The 21,094-nt window shown below is 38.0% G+C and overlaps 1 protein-coding gene across 1 annotated transcript; it reads right to left on the reverse strand.

Annotated features, from left to right (window-relative positions):
• Positions 1–1,686: 1,686 nt before the first annotated feature.
• On the reverse strand, positions 1,687–20,555 carry LOC120154892 (chromatin structure-remodeling complex protein SYD-like). Its single transcript, XM_039166543.1, has 33 exons — positions 20,445–20,555; positions 19,894–20,014; positions 18,678–18,739; positions 17,644–17,756; positions 16,792–17,529; positions 15,299–15,531; positions 14,927–15,090; positions 14,775–14,839; positions 14,113–14,700; positions 13,709–13,884; positions 12,711–12,808; positions 12,385–12,570; positions 12,104–12,284; positions 11,835–12,017; positions 11,684–11,727; positions 11,470–11,526; positions 11,258–11,354; positions 11,008–11,180; positions 10,706–10,919; positions 10,402–10,527; positions 10,222–10,311; positions 9,954–10,070; positions 9,772–9,852; positions 9,342–9,449; positions 8,734–8,903; positions 8,384–8,462; positions 8,226–8,300; positions 7,931–8,028; positions 7,736–7,843; positions 7,472–7,529; positions 7,126–7,356; positions 5,733–6,999; positions 1,687–5,630 (listed from the first exon to the last, which is right to left on the reverse strand). The coding sequence occupies exons 2-33, from the start codon at positions 19,999–20,001 to the stop codon at positions 1,915–1,917; spliced, it is 9,804 nt and encodes a 3,267-aa protein (XP_039022474.1). The 5' UTR covers positions 20,002–20,014; positions 20,445–20,555; the 3' UTR covers positions 1,687–1,914.
• Between the last annotated feature and the right edge of the window lie 539 nt (positions 20,556–21,094).

Consider the following 21,094-nt stretch of genomic DNA (forward strand, 5'->3'; position numbering starts at 1 on the left):
CCGACCAGCCTAAGGTGACAGGCATGTCGATATCTTAAGGTCTCCGATTATGTTTTCAATAGACAAGTTTGGAGTCACTGGATCACTCATTTGTCTCTGCACACTCTCCTGCTTCTCCAGCGTATTGTCTTCTTCTGCCATCGATATTACAATACCATACAGCCTCCCTGGCCTGAAGGACCCATGAAAGACTAGAACGTATTCTCCACCCACCGCTTCGTCCTTCTTGTTCTTCCCTTAACCAGAAACTCGATAAAATTGATCGCCTTTGCATTATATTCAACAAACGTGGCAATAAAACTCCCAAATTGCTTTGCTACATGTTCTTAAATGTAACCCACTGAGAGATCATTGATAAGAAAACAAAAATCCACCCTGTCAAGGGCCACCATCATCGAGTCCTTACCGTCAGTCAATCGGTGCAAAATCATTAGGTAAGAGTTGAAATACCATGGTCCTTATTTTAATCTGTTCGCGTTGACCTCGTGGTATAATTGAAAAAAATATCTACCCTTCCCCAGTTCAGAGATGGATATGCCCCCTATCGGATGCCAGACGTTCGCAAGAATAACCTTTATAACCTGTAAGTTAATCGAACCTCTGCGAGAAATTTACCCACAAAACAATTCTCCAATGAAATTGGAACCGAATTTTTAGTTTGATAATTAAGATCTCTTCCCCTAGATTCCCCTAATTGAAGATTTTCTAAATCACTTACGATATCCCCATAGTAGTCGCCCCGTGAAACCCGATTAAAAAAGCATATCAATTCTAGCAAAACTAGAGAAACTGAGACATACTTAAAATATAATTATATTTATATTTTGGTCACTAGCCAAAATTTGCAGTATTACAATTCTTCCCTATTAAGAAAAATTCACCTCTAATTTTCAATATGTACTTGATGTAAATAAACGAGAACATTGTTTTTCCATGCCTTGTACTCCTTTCAATTAGCTTCCTCAACCTTTAATTTCTCTAAAATACTGGATGTAAATTACATTTTTGGTCACTAACCAAAATTTAAGATATTACAAGGAACATGCGAAAATGCAGAGGAAATCCTAGCACAGAGGGTTTGTATTCATTAGTTCTAAAAATTTACTTGAATTTTCTCGGAGCATGACATGTTACACGTAACTTAGAGAGAAATGACATGAAATGCATAAAATTTGTTCCTGTTTAGCATGTGTTGTGGTGCATGCTTGTGAGCATTTTCTACGAACTCTCATTTTTACTAAAAGCTGGCAACCAAGTATTACTTGTCACAGAAGGAATAACTTTAGCACGCAAACATACTCGGGGGTTGCCTCCTATGGAACATGCCACATAACAATTATCCGCCGCCTAAGCCACAACGTCGCCGTGCAATGCTTCACTAGGAAGAACTGACACCATAAATCTGCTATACCAAGAATTACCTGTCATAGTATCATTGACTTCATCAGGTTTCTGGGTTACCTCATATAGAGCATGCCACGCCTGTGACACGGGATCAACTCTGGCCACGTGACGCATGCACATGCCCCAAATCAGATTCGTTTAGATTCAGTTTTCAAGTCAGGTTTTTAGAGGCAGCATGCTTAGTTATCATGATCAACCCAAATCCTCGACTACAGGCATCCTCTCCTGCCCCTAGCAATGCTGACCTAAAAAATGCACTGATAAACAAGGAATTAGACCAGCTAATAGTTACTTCATAACACTTTTTTTTTCTATTAAATTCATTCAACCAGTGGAGAAGACAGTTGAGTAAACTGCTGTTTTCTAATGCTCAAAAGTAGACGTAATAACACCCAAGGATAAAAAGACCAAGATGAAACATCTACAAATTCTAAAATAATTATTTAAATTTTGGCGAACCCTAAGGTTATGAAAAGAAACCATAAAGCCAACCCTTCATCTTTTGTTAATCTATGCATTAGTTTCATCCGTGCTTGGTGATGGAATCTTTGTTTCTCCGGGATCTTTTCCCATATCAGTGACAATCATAGGCTGCTCAGAAGCTTTAGCATCATCTTCCAATTCGGGTGAAGGGCCTTTTTTCTCATCTTTAGGGTCTATTTCCATATCAGAGATGTCAGCAGTTTCGACCTTAGATTGCAGAGAAGCCTCAGCATGATCTTCAGATTGGAACTCAGTTCTGACTTCATTTTGTTCAAGCTCTGGAATGGTGGATTCTTTAGAAATGACTTGTAACAAGGATGGTCCTTTGGAGCAGGCCTCAACAACATCAACTTCAGATGCCTGTGTAAGCTCTGGTTTATGATCAGGATGGGTAGATTCATCAGAGATGGTTTGTGCCAAGGATGGCCCTTCTGTAGTGTCTAATTTCTCACTGCAGGCTTCAACATGATCAGCCCCAGACCTCTGAACAGGCTCTTTATTATCAGATTTTCTAGATTGTGGTGAAGATGTCTGAGCAATGGAGGAGTTTGGTTCAATAGTAGAAGCCTCAACGCGGTCAGCATGTGTCTTTTCAGGTAGTGGGAGCTCATGAGACTGACCATTTAGATCATGTTCTTCCTTGGGGGAGTCCTTGGAAGTAACCTCCAATGGAGTTGCATGTGTTTCTGAGGGCTTCACCTCACCATGGTTCCCAGGTGCAAAATCCTTCAGAGAAGATACTGGTTGTGCAGTGGGGTCTACTTCCTCATTGCTGACACCAACATAATCATCTACTATTACAGCTGATGGCTGTTGCAACTCATCATCTTTAGGCATAAGTTCTACATTAGAAGAATCAGAAGCGAAGTAGACGGGTTCTGATTCTGAGTTCCTCATTGTTTCACTCCCATTAGATGGTTCTGTTTCCTTTCCCAGTTCATTCTCAGTAATAGCAGGAAGGTCCACCATGCTTGGTGAAATATTTGAAGTCACAAGAGGAGCATCATGAACATCCGGTTTTGTGGACATTGGAGCACTTTGAAGGTTTGCAACATCAGGAACAGAGACTTCTGGATGTGATTCCAACAACTCTCTAGAAGAAGGTTCTGCTTTATCTTCAGATGGAATTGTGATAGGATCAGGAAGACATCCAGGAACTGAATGGTCTGAACTCAAGGGAACTACTGCAGTCACACCAGAATAATCACAAGCAACACCATCCCCTGAAGAACAAATATCAAGCGCTGCAGAATTTGAAGAATCCAAGGAAGTTTTTTCTTTGCCTTCAGAGCCGACCACTTTAGGCTCCATCATAACAGAAGTAGGTGGGACCAAAATAGAAATATTACAAGCATCACTGGCTTTTGTAGAGTCAATGGTAGATTCACAATCTTTACTCTCACAATAAGTCAAATCTGGAGAGTTTTCTAAAGAGATCTCTGTTGTGTTTTCATTTTGATTCAACTGATGATCCACCTTACTAGGAGATGCCACAAATAATGCTATTTGATTGCTAGACACAACAGAAAGATCATTGTTCTCCCCGTTAGGACTCTCTGCTCCATTGGTATCAAAATCTTCTTTCTCATTAGCACTGTGAGGATCTTTACAATTAATCTCCATGGCACTCTCAGATTTTGAGATGTCAGATGAAAGCTGTTTCGAGTCTGAAATGTTCTCAGGCTCAGTAGCATACTGGCACAGAGTTACTGGACAAACACTTTCTATTGTAGAGGTCATAACCACGATATGAGATTTCTCCCCAGACTCTTTTACATCAGCATCTGTCCTGAACTGTTCGACATTCTTGTCCCCTAAAATATCAGAAACAGGAACTGCTATTTCCAAAGGTGGAATATTCGGCTCAGATAATTGAGTTTCTGAGGATCTAACTTCTGGATCACAAACTTCAACACTATCACTCTTCATAGTTTCAACTCTGACAGGCAGTTGCTTCCCACCATCAACCTCTGGAGCAGGATCCCTGCCGACTGATTCAGCAGTAAAGTCTTTCAAAGAAGAAAATTCTGTCTCACAAGGATCTACTTCCATTTTGTGAATCTCAACACCATCGCCCTCCTTATCTCTAACCACCAGGGATTGATTCAAGGCTCCAACATCTCGTGGAACAAGCTCTGTATCAGTACATTCAGTCGTAATAGAAAGAATCAGTTCAAGTATAGTATCCCCCTTAGCTTCATTTCCACAAGATTGACCCTCCACATCTTGGTTGTCAACAGGAGAATCATCTGATGTAGCAGCCTCACGGGTTGGAGCTATATCTTCAACTGCAGAACTAGCTCTGTGATTGTTTGAGTTTTCTAAAGTTTCTGGACCTTCAACAAAAATAGATTCAGTCATACCAGGACTTTCTTCTTTGGCTTCAGAAACATTAATAGCAGGTACCACAACACCTGAAAGAGAAGGATCCATTATGGAGTCATCACGGTCAGCTTTGGGAGATTCTTTAAAACAAGGCTTTCTGTTGTTTTTATCACTCTTGGCAGCTTGAAGCAGGTCCATTGGACTGGGTGAGCTCAGATGAAACATAGAAACAGTTTGATCACCACCAGTAGGAGTTCCTCGAGCCACATCGTTCATGCCACCAGCATGGAGAGGAGGTGTACCATCAATCACCGCATCTGTAATTGAATTTTCCTTTGGAACCAGTGTTGGATTTGCATTGTTGTCTGAGCCACTACGGGTCTTGCATTCAGGCTTCAATGAATCAACTCTCTCAAGAACAGGGACATTAATCGCAAGTGATGCATTGTCTTCCAGTTCTTTTGTATGAGCTTCATTTTCGGTCTGCTGTTTACCTTTTCCTTTTCGAACATCACTAGCTGGAGCAGTTTTTACAAGATCTGGTTTGTTGACAGAAGAAATATCATCTAAACTTTGGTTCTTAAGTGGCTCCTCGAATGTCTTGCTTGATAATGGTGCAGTGGTACTTTTTCCCTCACTCCCAACAGGTTCACCAACTTTATTCTTTGATGTGCAGGTTTCAGAGAAAATCTCCTTCATCACTCGGGCAACATCATTCACATCAGAAGTTGCAATTCGACTAAATGCTGGGACTGCAACAGTCGCTTTTCTCTTTGAATCATGACCAAATGAAGCACTTGGAGAATGAACTTCAGACGCATGTACCCAGGTGACATTGACCAGCTCAAGAGGGCCAGAATCTAGATTGCTCTTCCCTGCAGTAGCTCTATTGACCATTAAATCCTTTGATGTACTCTGGGGCTGAGAATTTAATTTCAGGTCCTGGCCAGATGAATCATCAGGAGTTACAGGTTTCCTTCCTCTACGCCTAGGTGCTTCTTCCCTGTTTGTGGTCTTAAGATCAGGCCTTCTACTTTGAACAGATTCAACAGGAAAAGTAAGGACAGTTTGAGGTTCAGAAGCAGCAGAAACAGAAGTTGGACAAGGTTCAGAGCTGGGAGAAATCCTTTCACCAGGATTAGGGATGGTTTTATTGGCACCTGCTATAGGAATCGATGCAGGCAAAGAACTGGTTGTTGTAATAGAAACAGAAGGTGCAGTTTTCCTCACTTTAGCTTTGGAAATTTGATTCTTTACCACTTCAACTGAGGTCCCAGAAACAACAGCCACAGCACCACCTTGGTTACCACATACCTCGCTAGACTTAGCTTTCTGAGAACTGCATTCAGATGAAACCACTGAAATCACAGAAGCCTTCTCATTCACATCAGCTTGATGAATTTTTTCCATAGCAGGGCCTGCATAAGTCGCTCATATCAAGTTTACCATATAAAATCCAATAAACTAATTATTAAAGGACAAACTGATTTCATTCATGCTAAAAGAAGCAAAGGTCATACCAAGGATTATTGCAGTACTATTGTGCACATCCTGTGAGCTTTCTGGCTGCTTGCTTTGAGGTAAATTATCATGTATAGTAGCATGTTTTTCCTGACCAGTTACGATAGCAGGTGCATTAGTCCCCTGCCCTTGCTCTTGAATAACTTTTCCTGGATCACAAGCATCATTTTCTTGATTGCCTCCTGTCCCAATGAATTTACTTGGTGATGCCTCTGCAGATTTAGCATCTGCTTGCAGATTCAAATTTGAATCCTGACCAACTGAAACATCCAGAGCAGCAGCTGATATTTGTGCCTGTTTCTTTCCCCTGCGCCGTGGTGTTCCTACCCCATTCTGAGCCTTGCGACCTTGGCCTTTAACTTGGACAGTTACAGTAGAACAGGGAAGAGTTGATTGAGCAATTGCAGTGGCTGAGGAAGTATTAAGTGTCTGAGAATTCAAACTAAACCCTGAATCAGATGGATGATCAGTTCCAGCAGTACAATGCGGACCAGCAGAAATAGGTACAGGATTGGTCCCCACAGCCATGGGAGCACTTGAAACACCAGGAACAGTTCCACTTATAGCAACAGCTTGACTATCTGGTGCATTAACTGATATAATCTGAGATTGCTCATTTGTTTCTGGAGCAGAACCAGCTAACCCCTCAACAGCAGGGTTAAACGCTGGCTCTTGTTTCTTTCCCCTTCGACGAGGCGCCTGTCCTCCATTTTGAGCCCTTCGACCTTGTCCTTTTGATTCTACTGGAGCGAATCCAGGTGGGGTAGATTCATCAGGAATAGAAGAAAAAGAGGGCACACTTGGTGGCAAGTTCTGAGAAACTCCTGTACTATTGTGAGGATCAGGAGCAGGAAATGCTGATGAGCTAGTATCCGTTGGTTTCTGTAATCCGATATCCAATTTACTGGTTCCATAAGATGCTGGAAAAACTGGTGTCGTAGGAGATTTCTCTGCAGGTGCTCTTCTTGGCCTTCCACGGCCCCGTTTAGATGGTGGTGTTGCATCTTTGTTTTGCTGCTGTTGAGGCTGATGTGCAAGCTCCACCCGAACTGGTTGTGGTAGTGGAGGAAGCAGAGCTGGAGCAGGGGCTGTGGCTGGGGGTGGGGGTGGGGCATGAGGTTCTGTGCTATTAACAGTCCCCATGAGAGCATTTTTTGGTGGTTTCCTCTCAACACCGTCTTCCTTCAATTCAGTGGATTCAGGTGAGTCAGCTTGACACATTTTTTCAAACTCCTCCTCTGTCCATTGCTCTTCATATGAGCGCACCTAATATAGAAAAAGTTAAGAATTAAGATCAACACATTTAAACTCGTACTAGAACAAAGGCAGGCAGCTGCAACACCAAGCAAAGCTATAAAAGAAGAGTGTAAAAAAGAGGTAAAGATAACAAACCTCTCTTGCTCGTTTTCCCCTCCCATATCGCTGGGTGTCAAGAGCACCAAGTGAACCACCCTTCCGTTTTACCCCAACATTAGGTTGTACCACAGTCTTGGGTGTGTCATACAATTTCATTGCTTCGTAAAAAGCTTTCAAGTCATCATCTGCAACAAGACGAGACGGTAAAGGAGGTAAAGGCTTGGAGCTAGCCATCCCTGATCCAAATACCAACTTTTTCCACCTCGCCTGCATGTTCGTATATATAGAAAAATGGCATAACAAAAGAGATAAATCACCAAGATGGGCATGTTTATGTTGCAAATGACACAAAAAAGCCTGTCTAAGAGACTTGGATGCATACCGTCTCTTCTTCCTGCCTCTGTTTATCAACTGATTCAAATACATCAATCTCATTCTCACTGTATCACAGAGATGATATCAATAACAAAATCATGTCAGTAACTAAAGGCTCATAAATACTAATACAAAGTAATGCCCATGTTGAATTACGGCACAGCAATAAAATTGGATCAGTAAAAAAAGTAAAAATATAGAGAAAAAACTCCGTAATTTCTAGATATAGCCTATGACAGGGAAAGTAAAATAAATAAAATATGACTAATACCTGCGGGCCAACAGGTCGTTTAGAGAATCATCATCCAACACCGGGGCAGCTTCCTCTTTCTTACACTCGCGCAAGAGGGACTCTAGGTACTCCCTACGGTCTTCAGCACTGTCAATAAAATCAAGGCAATGATACTCATGAATCTGTTTGTGATCTATGCAGTACACTATAGCTCAACAAATAACCATGAATTACCTTGTATTATTGTCAAAGAAGCCAGCAGTGATACTCTGATTAGCAACTCCCAATTTGTGTTCAGCAGCAGCTCTAACTTGTTCTTCAACTGTTTGAACCTTATCAAAGCAAAATAGTTGGACTTGATTAAAAAATCACCAGCAACTCAATGAAATAGGCAAAGACAAATGCGACTCTGATCTCAGATTATGTTAGGAAAAATATAAAATAAACTAAAAACTAGGCAGCATGAAAAACTCATATAATAATTATAGAAAACAAAAAGGTACTTGACCCCAGGCGAAGAGGAACATACTGTTTCAAATCGTAAAACAAGTACATCCTTCTTCTGGCCAATCCTATGAGCTCTTGCTTGAGCTTGCAGGTCAACCTGAACCAACCAAAATTAAAAAATAATTAAAACCAATATCAGAAAAAAAAATCTAATCAAGTAAATGTAACTTCCAATACAACCTGAGGATTCCAGTCAGTGTCGAATATTATCACAGTATCAGCAGCTTGAAGATTTACACCAACACCGCCAGCCCGAATACTGACAAAACAATCAAATGTCAGAACTACAAGATCGTAACTAGAACAATATATATTATAGAGCATTCCAGAGTTTTCATAAACTTCTCAACTAGAATGATCCCTCCTTACTCTCCTCTACAAACTAATCCCTCATCCCAATCTCCAAATATATTATTCAAAATGTCAATACAGCTCAGAAACACTACAAGCATATATGAGCTCTCTTTTTTCTTTCCTTTTTCCAATTTACAAAAATTTTTTGTAAGCCAGCTCTTTAGAGAAGGAATTACCTCAGCAAAAATATGAAAAAGTCAGAACCCTGTTGATTAAACTTTTCAATAAGTGCACCACGATCAGTGCCAGATGTATGCCCATCCAACCTTAGGTAGCGGTACCGTTTAAAGGTGAGATAATCTTCCATAACATCTAGTAGCCTAGTCATTGTGGAAAAGAAAAGAACCTACAAATTTCAAAATAATGGAGTGAATCCCAATGAATTATTATGTTAGTAAAACTAATCTATTTACAAACATACACTAAAGGAGGAGTTTCTTTCATGGAAAATCAAAGACAATCATGCTAAAGCTGCTGCTTATGCATTTCACCAAGATTGAAAAGAACAAAGAGGGCTTAAAATAGAAATGCCAAATACCATCAATGGCACCATGATCTTGAACTAAGAACAAAACATGCAGAAAACGAAAGCACAACAAAAAACATCACAAGATTGCCAGCATATAAAACAACATTAATCAACATATAATTTGAAGGAAAAAAGGCCAATTCAGCAACAGGAATTTTCATGCAACAGACTACTATATTACAAAATGCAATGCAACAATAGATAGCTTCCATATATTATAGATCTTGGCATAACAGCATAAGAAGATTTGCTTACCCGATGATCAGTTGCCTTCAACTTGGGGAGTATTCGATCTAACATCTCAAGCTTGCCACAAAGCCTAATGATTGCTGGTAAATAATGCTGTGGTATTAAATTTTCAACCTAAAAAATTTCTGGAAGTTAGATTTCTACCAATAGAGAATTTTTATACCATCCATGATGCAACTACTGATATCTCTAGTTTATTACAAGAGTGTAACAAAGTGAATTATATTATCTTCAACCATTCAGTTTTCAAACTTATAAAGTTGTCGAAGACAAGGTTAAAGAAATAAGCTCTGAATTGGTCCAGAATTACATAAAGGAGATAAAAGATCTACATGAAGCTTCATAATAGAGACCATCCAATACTTTCTCATCTTTTATCTTCCAGAATTCAATATCAAAAGCAAACTAAGCATTAGTAAATAGCGAAAGGGCATGCCTCCTCCACATGAAGCTGGCTGAGATATGGATGATTGCATATGTTACGAAGCTCCATAACAGAGTTATGCACCGATCGAGCCTGCAAAAGATTGGAATTGACAATAGTAAATGTCTAAAATAGTTGTAATTAAAATTTAACTCTGCAAAGGAATAAATGAGAATCAAACGTCCTAAAAAAACCTTTGAATTTCCAATTGCACCAAGATTTTCTTCAACCCTCTTCATCAAAAGCTTTTGGTAAGATGAAGCTTCGCATCTTACAAGCCTCTCAATCTTCTCAGGAAGTTCATTTTCAACCTACCGAAAAATTTAAATGATGCAAAACAATAAGCATACCACAATTTCAGAGCATCTTAATATAATTCAAAATAACGAATTCAAAAAACAGTGCCAATTAAATATCAATAAAAAGGACGACCTCAAACATAACATCCATGAAAATACAAACCTTATGCTTCAGCCTTCTAAGTACAAAAGGTCGAAGAACTTGGTGGAGACGGTTAATGATCAACAAATTTTCCTCCTCAGACAATAGTGCCTAGTCAGAAATAACCAGCATTAGCACATAAATTTGATGATAGTGTACTAAATAATACTCATAGCTAAATTGCAGAAATTCACTACTTACTTCCTCAGCAGAATTATCCCTATTACTGTCAAATGGCTTGTTGAACCACTGAGAAAAATCCTCTGATGAATTAAATATATTAGGCAATAAGAAATTGAGCAATGCCCACAACTCCTCAAGATTGTTCTACACAAAAAAGATCAGTTAAAATTTAGTCATTACTTCATACCAGCACAAAAAACAAACAAAAAGGCAGCAAGAAATAGAGCTGGGTTACCTACAAGGATGTAAATGCAAGTTTCAAATACAAATGGAAAATGGAAAAATATATATTAAAAAACTTTCAGAGAATATTATCTGTAACCTGTAGTGGTGTTCCAGTCAGTAGCAATCTATGAGAGCTCTGATAGTGCTTTAAGTCTGCATTCAACTTGCAAGAAGCATTCTTTATCCGATGACCTTCATCAATTATAATATAGTGCCAATGAATTTTGCTCAACTTTGGTCTATCATGCTTGTTCATTAGATACTCGTACGTTGTCAAGAGAATGTTAAATTTCCGATGTACAATCCTCTCTCTGCACCAGAAATGGATAATGAGGCTTATACAATTTAAACAAAATTTATTGGATAAGAAGGTTCCCATTCATGTTGGCATGCCATTACTTGAATAATCTGCGCCTCTCTTCTGGAAGTCCAGCATAAACAATTTTGTTTATCTCTGGAGCCCAAAAATTGATTTCCGACTCCCATCCAGGCAGAACTGAAGATGGCACAACCACTAAAAATGGTCCTCTATCATTTTTGGTTTCCATTAGATAACAAATAAGAGAAATAACCTACAAAGAGACAATTTCAAATGAACAAAAATTATACAATACACTACAATAAAGAGAAGACTCAAAACCACTGATACCTGAACAGTTTTGCCAAGGCCCATTTCATCAGCAAGAATGCCATTCAGATGATTGTTGTAGAGTGAAACCAGCCACCTTAGGCCATTCATCTGATACCTGAACATCAAAGGTATATTTTTAGGAAATTTCAACCAAGATAATATGGACAGCACTCCCCATGCCAGCCATTCCAAAATATATATATTGATAGTCAGGTGCATATTTTACTTACTCTCTTAATCTTCCACCCTTGAGAAATGTTGGTTGCTCACTGATGTTTTCTTTAATGCTGCAAAAAAAAATTAATTGTGAGCCCTCCAGCAGTTATAAATAATTTGATACTAATTAATAGAAGACTTTGTCAAATAAAATGACCTCAAGAGACACCTAAAGTTGCATTCATTAGGAAAATGAAGCAAGAAAAAAGAACAAAGCAAATGTGTTACCTATGAGCCATAAGGTAGTACTTTTCATTGCTTTCCATGTAATGCTGAAGACCAGATTAACCATAAGAGAAATTCAACATATCAAAAGAGGTGAGCAAAAACTTGTGGAAAGGGAGGAAGAAACACAACAGATGCCCAAGAAAAAACTTGCCTTTGCCTCATCTTCATTCTCAATAGCAGTGTCATTCTCAACAACACTGGCAGTTCGCACCTCATCCATATTATTCTCGAAGCAGCTTGCAATAGCCTTTGCATCCTGTAACTTGGATCCAAGTTTCTGAAGATATTTCTCAGTTTCTTTTAGTAATTGCTTAACACGATCCGATTTAGCATCCTGTAAAACATCACAAATGATACTCAGTAAGAATACATAAGAAAAAAACACTTTGGACTACCAAAAGCTAGTAAGCTTAAACTAACCTGAACCATTCGCAAATAACCCTCTACATCATTGATTTTGAGTAAGTTAATCTTCTCGCGCTGGATTCTGTCTATCTTCTCACGATGAATACGTTCCTTTCTCTTATGGAATTCCTTCACATATTTATTGAAACCTTTCCATCGCTCTCTCCTAACTTTGAACACATCATCCAGCCTCTCCCTGTGGTTTCAATATACCAAGTTAGAAAGGATGCAGTTTTACTTAAAGCAACCAGATAAGAGAGGCATTTAATTGTAACAAAGAGCAAAAGGGAAAATACTTGTGAACTTCTATCTCACTGAAAAACTCCTTCTGCCTCTCACGTATTCTCCTTTGTCGCTCTTCTTTCATTTTCTGCTCATATCTTTCAAGTTGTTTTATCCTTCTACCATGTCTGTGTTTCTTGTATGACTTCAGGCGTTCCATATCATTGGCAATTGGTTTAAAAAAGTCATTCAGAAAATCACTGCCAAGTTTAAGAAGCAAATATCCAATGAAAAACCATAGTAAAATCGAGGAAACTGTAAAACCAATTCATCTACAATCTTGGCACAATAACATAAGAAATGTAATAATAACTTAAAGGAAAATTTATAAGTGACTAACCTCCGTAGGCGACGTTGAAGATCTAATAATTGAAGTTTCTTCAATTCTATAACACTTTTGGTTTTTGCAGAGATATCTTCAGAAGAGCTCACATTTCCCTACATGTGAATGCATTAGTTGCAAAACAATTTGTCCACACAATGCTAGATCTTTCATAAGTTTCTACACGCATTTGACAACACCATAAGGTATCATGAGATACATAAACAATGACTTCCCAACAAAACAATGTTGGGAGAGGCAAAAAAAACAAAGAGAGGGGGGGAATAACAAACAAGCAACTATGCAACGTCAAAAAAACATCTCAAAAGATGTCTGAAGTCCTCATTTGTTTGATTTACTTACACTTGAAGTTCTTATAACATAATTTTGGTTCTTTAATCAATTATTCCCATGCAACAAAAGACCAATTTCACCCAAGTTTCTAAGCTTTAGTTAAAAAAATTCACCCATCATGCAACAAAATCAATTTCACCCAAATTCGTGTAAACTTAAATCACCCATTTCTAGCCAATATGATTATTTTACCCAAGTGTTAGGGATGAATTCCTTTTTACTATCTAGATCATAGACTATGTCTATGATGCAGTACCATAAGCTCTAAAGAAAAATATAAAGCCGTTCCATGTTTTATCACAAAAAATAGACTTTTAATAGAAATGAAGTCCATACAAAATAAAAATAGAAATTGTTTTATAAGCAGAAGAGAAAATATGTGGCCATCTTCCTTCTTAAGGATTAACTTTCTATTCCATGTCTCACTCATCTTAGTGAGATATTTTTGGCCGATTTTACAACATTTCTACTTTTCTATTCATACAGAATATGCAGATAAGAGGAGATAATTTTCTCTTTTCCTATCTATAGCAGTGCACAAATATTAAAGCAAATAATGATCATATCCTTAGAAATCTCGTGGGATGGCTTTACAGACAAATAAGAAAGAAAACCAAGGTTATTACCATGTACTAATAACTTAGAAGAAACTTGCGACAGACCTTTAATTCCGTGAAACAAGTAACAATTCTTTGCCTTGTTTTTTGCTGTTTCACAACCCACTTCTGCTCAGCCAAGAACCTTCGTTTCTGCTGATCCATAATCCATTTCTCAGACATAGTATGCTTTGGAGATGGAAATGGATCAGTTGATATGGATTTATCCAGCTCCTCTTGCTCTGTGGTAAAACAGACAGCACTTCTTAGAATACCGTTACTAGGAGTTTAGACCCAACTCAGATTAATCTTGTTTAAAATTCAGAGATTTTTCAGATTCTCAGTACCATACTCACCAGATCACAGAGGTTGACATTATTAAAAATAAAAGGATTAGAGATTACCATTATACTAATAGATAAGAAGACAAGTGGTCATTATCAAAAGCAATATTGCTTCAGAAAAATTACCAGGACTTTGAAATTGCGGAGCAGTTTCGTTTCTTTCTAGCACCAAATCATGTTGTACGGCGGCAGCTGGCAATGATGCCCTATAAGCCTCATTATGAAAGCCAATTCCAGACCAGCCTATCATTTCAGGGTTCGCTTGTTTACTAGTACCCATTATAGAAGAGGCTAGATCAGCCTTTGCAACTTGCAAATGGCCATTCTCCATGCCATCTGTATGAACAGTAAAACCATCCTTTGTAGTGGAAGAGTCGGGCTGTCTTGACATTGTAGGTAGGTATGCTTGTGGTTCCACTGTCTCTTGGCTCTGAATATCAGCCTCTGCCTTCCTTGCAGCTAGAATATGTTTCCTTTCCTCCACAATTGCTGAAAAATCGGAAGTTGGGCCATTAGTCCCCACTTTTAAATTTTCTGCTTCTTTTGACAAGGAATCAGCGTCTGGAAATCTTCCTATAGATGCTAACGCAGGAGGTGAATTATTCATCCTTCCAAACGACATTGCAACTTCAGATATGCTACTTGGCTCATTGGAAGTCTGTGCTCTGCCTCTGTGGTCATTCAAATCTTTGCGAGGACCATATGTATTGCCAACTAATATTACCAAGTGAAAGGATATAAACTTTTGAAAATGAAATTTGCAAAACAAATAAATAATAAAAATCTACCTTCTCTTGAAAATATGTTTCCAAGCGCAATTTCAAGATGCAGCTTCTTTGGCATCAAGCCATTTCTGCAAGTGGACAACCACAAGTTATACAGAAAAAATAAAAACAACAGACCACAATAAAGATTCTTATCACCTACACTATTGCAATACCTGAAAGCTAGAAAAACAAGGCACTGGGCTCTCAGCTGTTTCAGCTGTTGTTCCTTGAAGGGCATACCAGATGTCGCAGATTGAGAGGCAGGAGACTTTCCCATATCTCTTGGAGCCATGGCCCTAAGCATATTCATTTCTGAGGCACTATTTTGCCTGCCAACCTACCCAGCAAAAATAATAAATAATAATAACCAACAAACTCATTATACAATCAGTGAAATTCATAAGAACATTATAGAAGCAGTTCCTTCCTCTCAAAAAGGCCATAATAGAGCCCGGACTGTTACTACCATTACTGAAGCCACAGTGACTTAACAAAAATGTGCATGAAAAGGAAAAAAAAAGGGGGGGGGGGACCATAACGAGCACCTGAGTTAGCTTATTTACATCTGCTAACATATTTGAACTTCCTCCATCATGTTCAAAAACTTTTCCAGCAGAAAGTGTTGATGACGACCCATCAGGACTTGCCACAGAGCTTTTGGATAATCCATGCTTTTGACTCTCGGAGCCGCTAAATTGGCCTGAACCTGAATATGCTACTTCTCCTACAGTATATGAGTTAGAAGGGGCAGGCAATCCTTGAACCTTCCCAAAAGAACCTGAAAGTTAAACAATATCAACAATGACATAATTATTCACCGACTAAGATGTTTGGAAATTCAGCGTACATGTTAAGTGTCCAAGATCATTCAATCTTGTTCGCTATCACTCTATTGCTGGTTGCCGTCATGAAAATGGGTCATTCACAAATACCATCAAACAAAGAAGAGGGCAGGGGAGCGTTTTACAAATTTGAGCGGACCAGGCCAAAAAAGTAGAAACATGAACCAAGATTGCAGATAAGTTTCCAGTGCGTTGTATCGTTTGAGTTTTAGGTTTTTGGTTGTCTGTTGACTAGCTTAGTCTGTTTCGTTTTTTCAGTATGGTGTTTATGTTAAATCTTATGTAATTTCGGAGGAGTAATAAAGTTTCTAAGGCACTCTTTTCCTCTTTCTTTAATCAAGAAGGAGGTTTTTAAGGAGGCCTGTCATTCTTATCAAAAAAAAAAAAGATTGCAGATAACATGGTTCACATAAAACCTAATATGTGTCACAAATATATTTAAACTTCAATAAAAAGGTCCACACACACAATCTAAGGCTACAGAATATCTAACTCAGACAATCATACAGAAACAGAGTATCATACCAATCTCATCAGAAGCATACTATCTTCTCAGACAATTTAAAGCTACAGTTCATCTTTTTTACCTAGATAAAACTGGGAGGGGGAAAATCGTTTTTTTTTAATAAGAATGGGAGGCCTCGTTAAAAACCCCCTTCATAACTGTCCGTTCCCCCTAATGGAGAACAAGCAATCAGCGGAAGGAGGAAAAGAGTGTCTCAAATTTTATTAAAATAAGGGTTTGAAAACCCAACATTACAACCTGAAAAATGCAAAAACCCCAGTACAATGATAAAATCCCTCTCTACTATCCCTATCCTTCCCTCACCCAATTCCTTTTTTAGCCAATTCGTCGGCTTCCCAATTAGCACTTCTTAAAATCAAATGACATATAACATTATTCGATACAACCAAAGAACTAATCTCCCTAACAATAGAATCGTAACATGAAGGACAAGAAGAGGAGTTTTTAATCCACTCTAAAGCTACCGAGCAATCACTTTCCATAATAAGACGACCCAACAAACCCCACTCCGACTCAAAGAAGAGTATCAATCCCATGTCTATCAAAATCTGTAGTCCATTAAAGTGTATATAATACAGAAATCTATTTTTTCAACTACTGAACCCATGTCTATCAAAGAGTATCTAACAAACACAAATCTATCTTTTCAAAATCTGGAGTCCATCCTCACCTGGTACAAGAGACGCATGCATCAGCTGCTGAGATGTAATTTTTGTTGTCATGTTGCCAGAAACATTTGGAGAAAACCTGTTAAGTTGAGATCTGTCAAAGAGTAACCCGGCCTTGCCCCTAGAGGAAAGAATTTCGTGTGCACCAGGTAGTCCCCCTTGCTGTTGTCTAGGTACATTTTGAGTAGATGAAACTTCCACATGTTCAGGATACTTTGAACTAGGAGCACGTGACATCAAATTGCTAATATTTGTCGAATCCACAAGGTTCTCTGTTACATTCTGGCCATCTTGTCTACTTCTATGCATTGATCTCATATTTCCAGGTGAGGATGGAAAATGCTCCATTTGACCACTGCTTGGGACCATGTTGTAGTTAGCAGGGCCAGACGTTTCAGCCTTATTCATCTTCCCTTTCCTAGGATCAATAACAGCGTTAAGAGATTCATCAAAATTTGGTTCCAATGGTGCTGATGACTCAGCCCTCTTTCGTTTAGTTGTTGCACCCTTTTGTTTGTCTTGTGATTGGGAGTTAGCCGACCGCGTGTCCAAACTTGATGGGCTTCCATGATCAAAAGACTGACTACCCCTGTGTGTTCCAACTTCTTGATAATACTCCTGTCCAGCAATGCTTGGGCCAACGGGCGGCCTGCTGGATGAAAATGGATCAAACTTAGGTATCTCATTTTGCGCCAAACCTGCTTTAGAGTCTTTTGAAACTGCAACAGCCTGAGAAGATCCTGGAGAAAAGAATCCCATTTATAAATGGTTCAGTCACTATGCCATGAAACAACGAGGACACATATGTGATAATTTTCCATAAGCTAAAGGAAGTTTGATTAACAGCAATTTACCAACATATTGTCCAGATGTAGAATCCATTGCTTGAGACCCAGCAGTAGGAAGCCGGGATGATTTCAAAGCCTCCAGATCAAGACCATGTCGATTAATAACAGTCTCCATAGCCCTTGAATAAAGAAATTATGTCAGGTAAATAGTAGACATATCTGGAGAAAGGGTTAACAACATCAATGAAAATTTGACTTTAACATAGATCTATATCTTTGGACGTTAAGTTCTAAACATCATTGCGATCACTGAGATACCAAAAAGGAAAGTTAACTAACGGTTAGATAAGCCAAAAGATAAATGCAAAAGGTAGATATATCCAAGTACATAGTGTAAAAGAGGGGAGAAACTGGAGAATAAGGACACGTTAGATGCAATTTGAATTTTAGGTGAGAGTACACTTTAATTCAAACTAGAAAATTTAACCATATAATCCTGAAGTCAAATATATAAATCTGAACAGCAACAGCCACATAAGCGAACAAGCTACTTTAAACACAATTTTTTTACCTCAATTCAACCATGTGTTGCTTAGTACAATGTTATGCATAGCTCCACACAGAAGGAAAAAGGTAAGAACAGCTTGCTTGGGGAAAAAGAGGATGGGCCAAAGTAAAACACCAAGTTACTGAGATCTATTTAACTTATGTCCAACCATATTCATTCATGGTGGGACAATTAATGCTCTGATAGCAGAAGGGAATACACTCTTAGTCAAAGGTGTTTCAACAATTGCAAGACAACCTGAATACAGACTAAAATAGTTCCACTTGTAATTTCATTGTCTATAAAAAGAAAATGAAGGTTCTTGCATCCATTTAAAGGCAATAAAAACAAAGAATTCAAGTGTCAAATTATAGTAAATCAAACAATGCGCAATCAAACAAATTTAGTCATTAGATCCCCCATTATCTGAATTAACTCAATTTTCTAAATCACCATGTCCGTCCAGATGAAAATAACATCAACACTTCTCTCACTAGTTTACAATATCCAGTGGTCATTCATAAAACTTAAAGAATCTCAAACCATATTTCACCTTGATATTACTTGGAACGGCATTGAATGTTCCTTCCCACTAGATTTCATGTGTTGCAATATCTGAAACATTCACAGATAATAAAAATCAGCGGCGGTATAAATGCTATTAAAATTAAGAGCCAACTCTGTAACTCATGCACAGTGTATAAACTGGCACAACTGAGGCGCGCATAGGCGCTAAGGCGAGGCAAGGGTGAAGCGCCTAATTAGGTCTAGGCGAGGCGATTTCAACGAAGCGCACTAGGCGCCGCCTTTTCAAAAAAAAATTGTTCTTTTTGTCTTTTTTATTTTTTTTAATTATGTTTCACATTCTAACTTGTATATCAACAACAAAAAGGAGAGAAAATGAAATGTCAGTGGAGAAAAGAGTAGAACATGGTGGGGGTGATTAGAAAAGAGAGTTTTATGTTAAAATTTGGCGTCAAATATAGATAAAGGGGGGTGCTTTACCTTATATAATTACTATTTGTCTTGAAGTTTGAAAGAGAGAGAGAGACAAAGGGGGATGAATAGAGGCCATTTTTGGTGTTAAAAAAGACAACCAACTAAGCACAGACAAAATGAGTGAGAAACATGCATGCACGAATTGAGAATTGGGGGAGGAAAAGATAGGTGTCAGTGAGTTTTGTTGCATAGTAATGGGTTCTTGAGCAGCACGTTTAGCACACAGCAAAAATTTGAATCCGTGAGAAAGAAAAGCTTGGAAACACAATTTAGAAATACGAAAACGAAAGATTAGGGTGGATTTGGAGAAGTGGGGTTTAGGGTGTAGGTGGTGTTAACAAGGAGGAAGACACGTTTGTTTAGATGTGCGAGGTGGAGGGACAAAAAGAGACAAATAAGAAGCTGATGCCAACTCATTATTAGACTTTTATTTATTGTTTCAGTTTCTTATATGGAATTTTGGACCAAGGAAGGAAAGTGGGGTTTCCTTGGGTTCTCAAGGTTCAATGGTGGATGGAACAAAAGTGATTTAATACATAAATGCTGATAATAAATACTCTTTGGTGTTTATATTGCATGAACTGTTCTTTTTGTTTGATTATACAACTGGAAAAAACTTGTATATTTTTTATTTTCAAAAAGTGTGCCTCACTTCAATAAGTGCGCCTTACGCTATAAAACCCCTATTGCCTTAGTGTGCCTTTAGCCCTTTTCAACACTGCTCGTGCACAATAAAGATCACTTAATTAACCAAAAAAAAGCACCCATACCACATAAAGTTTTGTTGCCAGCTTTGAAGGTTCATCTTTAGAGTCTTGTATGAGTTTATGAAGGAACTTCGCTGCCTCCAACTCCACATTATTTGAAGAAGACGCCATCTCCTCCTATGATCTACAAAATTAATAGGCAATAATCAAGTAAAAATTATCAGTCCCAAACTATCAGATTTAGTCGCTGCGTTTTCAAACCAATTTTGCCCTAACAAGAGTAATTTCCAACGGTAATCTAACTCCTCGTACTTATCAAATTTCCAATCCCAATGTATTCATAACTAAAACAAAAAGAAACACTGATAAAAACCGGTTACTTAAGATTTCATAGTTCAGTAACACATTTCTCAAGGAAGAATATCTAAAGCTCAAAATTAGCAAATTAAGCTCCCCAACTATCCTATCGGACACAGCAATGCGAGTTAGATAAAAATTTGTTTGTTTCTCGAGAAAATGTTCGTATTTTCACGGAAAAACTAGTTTAGCGGCGAACAAAAAGAAGCAACCCTAGACGAAGAGAAATGGTCAAATACAGAAAAAAGAGAAATTACCTGATCCAAGATCAAAGAGCTTAGAGGTCAGCTACATGGAAAGAGTGGCTCGTAGAAGAAACTACTTTAATAAAGAAAAAAAAGTAACGAAAAATACACAGATGCAGGAAAGTCTGGAAAAACAAAGTGCATAAAATGGGGCTATTCCCAAACACATTCCTTTTAAATCGTAGGTGCGGGATTTTTTTTTCCTTTTTTTTCAGAATTACATATTTACCCTCCTAGTTCCTTTATTGTATTTGGATCTTGGGACAAAGGCCCATGGATTTACGGAGTTATACCCATTATCAAATTGTTTTATTCATTTATGGTTATTCTTTTAGGGTTAATTCTACCAAATTCCATTTAATTATAGATTAAATTTTAAATTGATCCTTAAACTTCAAAATATTTTGATTGGATCTCCGAATGAAAGTGCCATTTTCTTTCTTTCAAAAAACTTAAAGTATCATTTTTAGCTAGGTTCTTCCATTAATCTAGCTATCACATTTTATATTGAAGCGACTTCTTTGTTAATAGTAATGTACAATGGATTATAAATATCATTTATTACACTATTATTAATATTGAATGTTCAATATCAATACCTCAAGTATGAGTATTGATACTCCCTAAACAACTAAGTTAGATTTTAACTATGCTTTTAGATG

Source organism: Hibiscus syriacus, unplaced genomic scaffold (assembly GCF_006381635.1).
Source record: "Hibiscus syriacus cultivar Baekdansim isolate YM2019G1 unplaced genomic scaffold, ASM638163v2 tig00000218_pilon, whole genome shotgun sequence".
NCBI classification, from domain to species: domain Eukaryota; kingdom Viridiplantae; phylum Streptophyta; class Magnoliopsida; order Malvales; family Malvaceae; genus Hibiscus; species Hibiscus syriacus.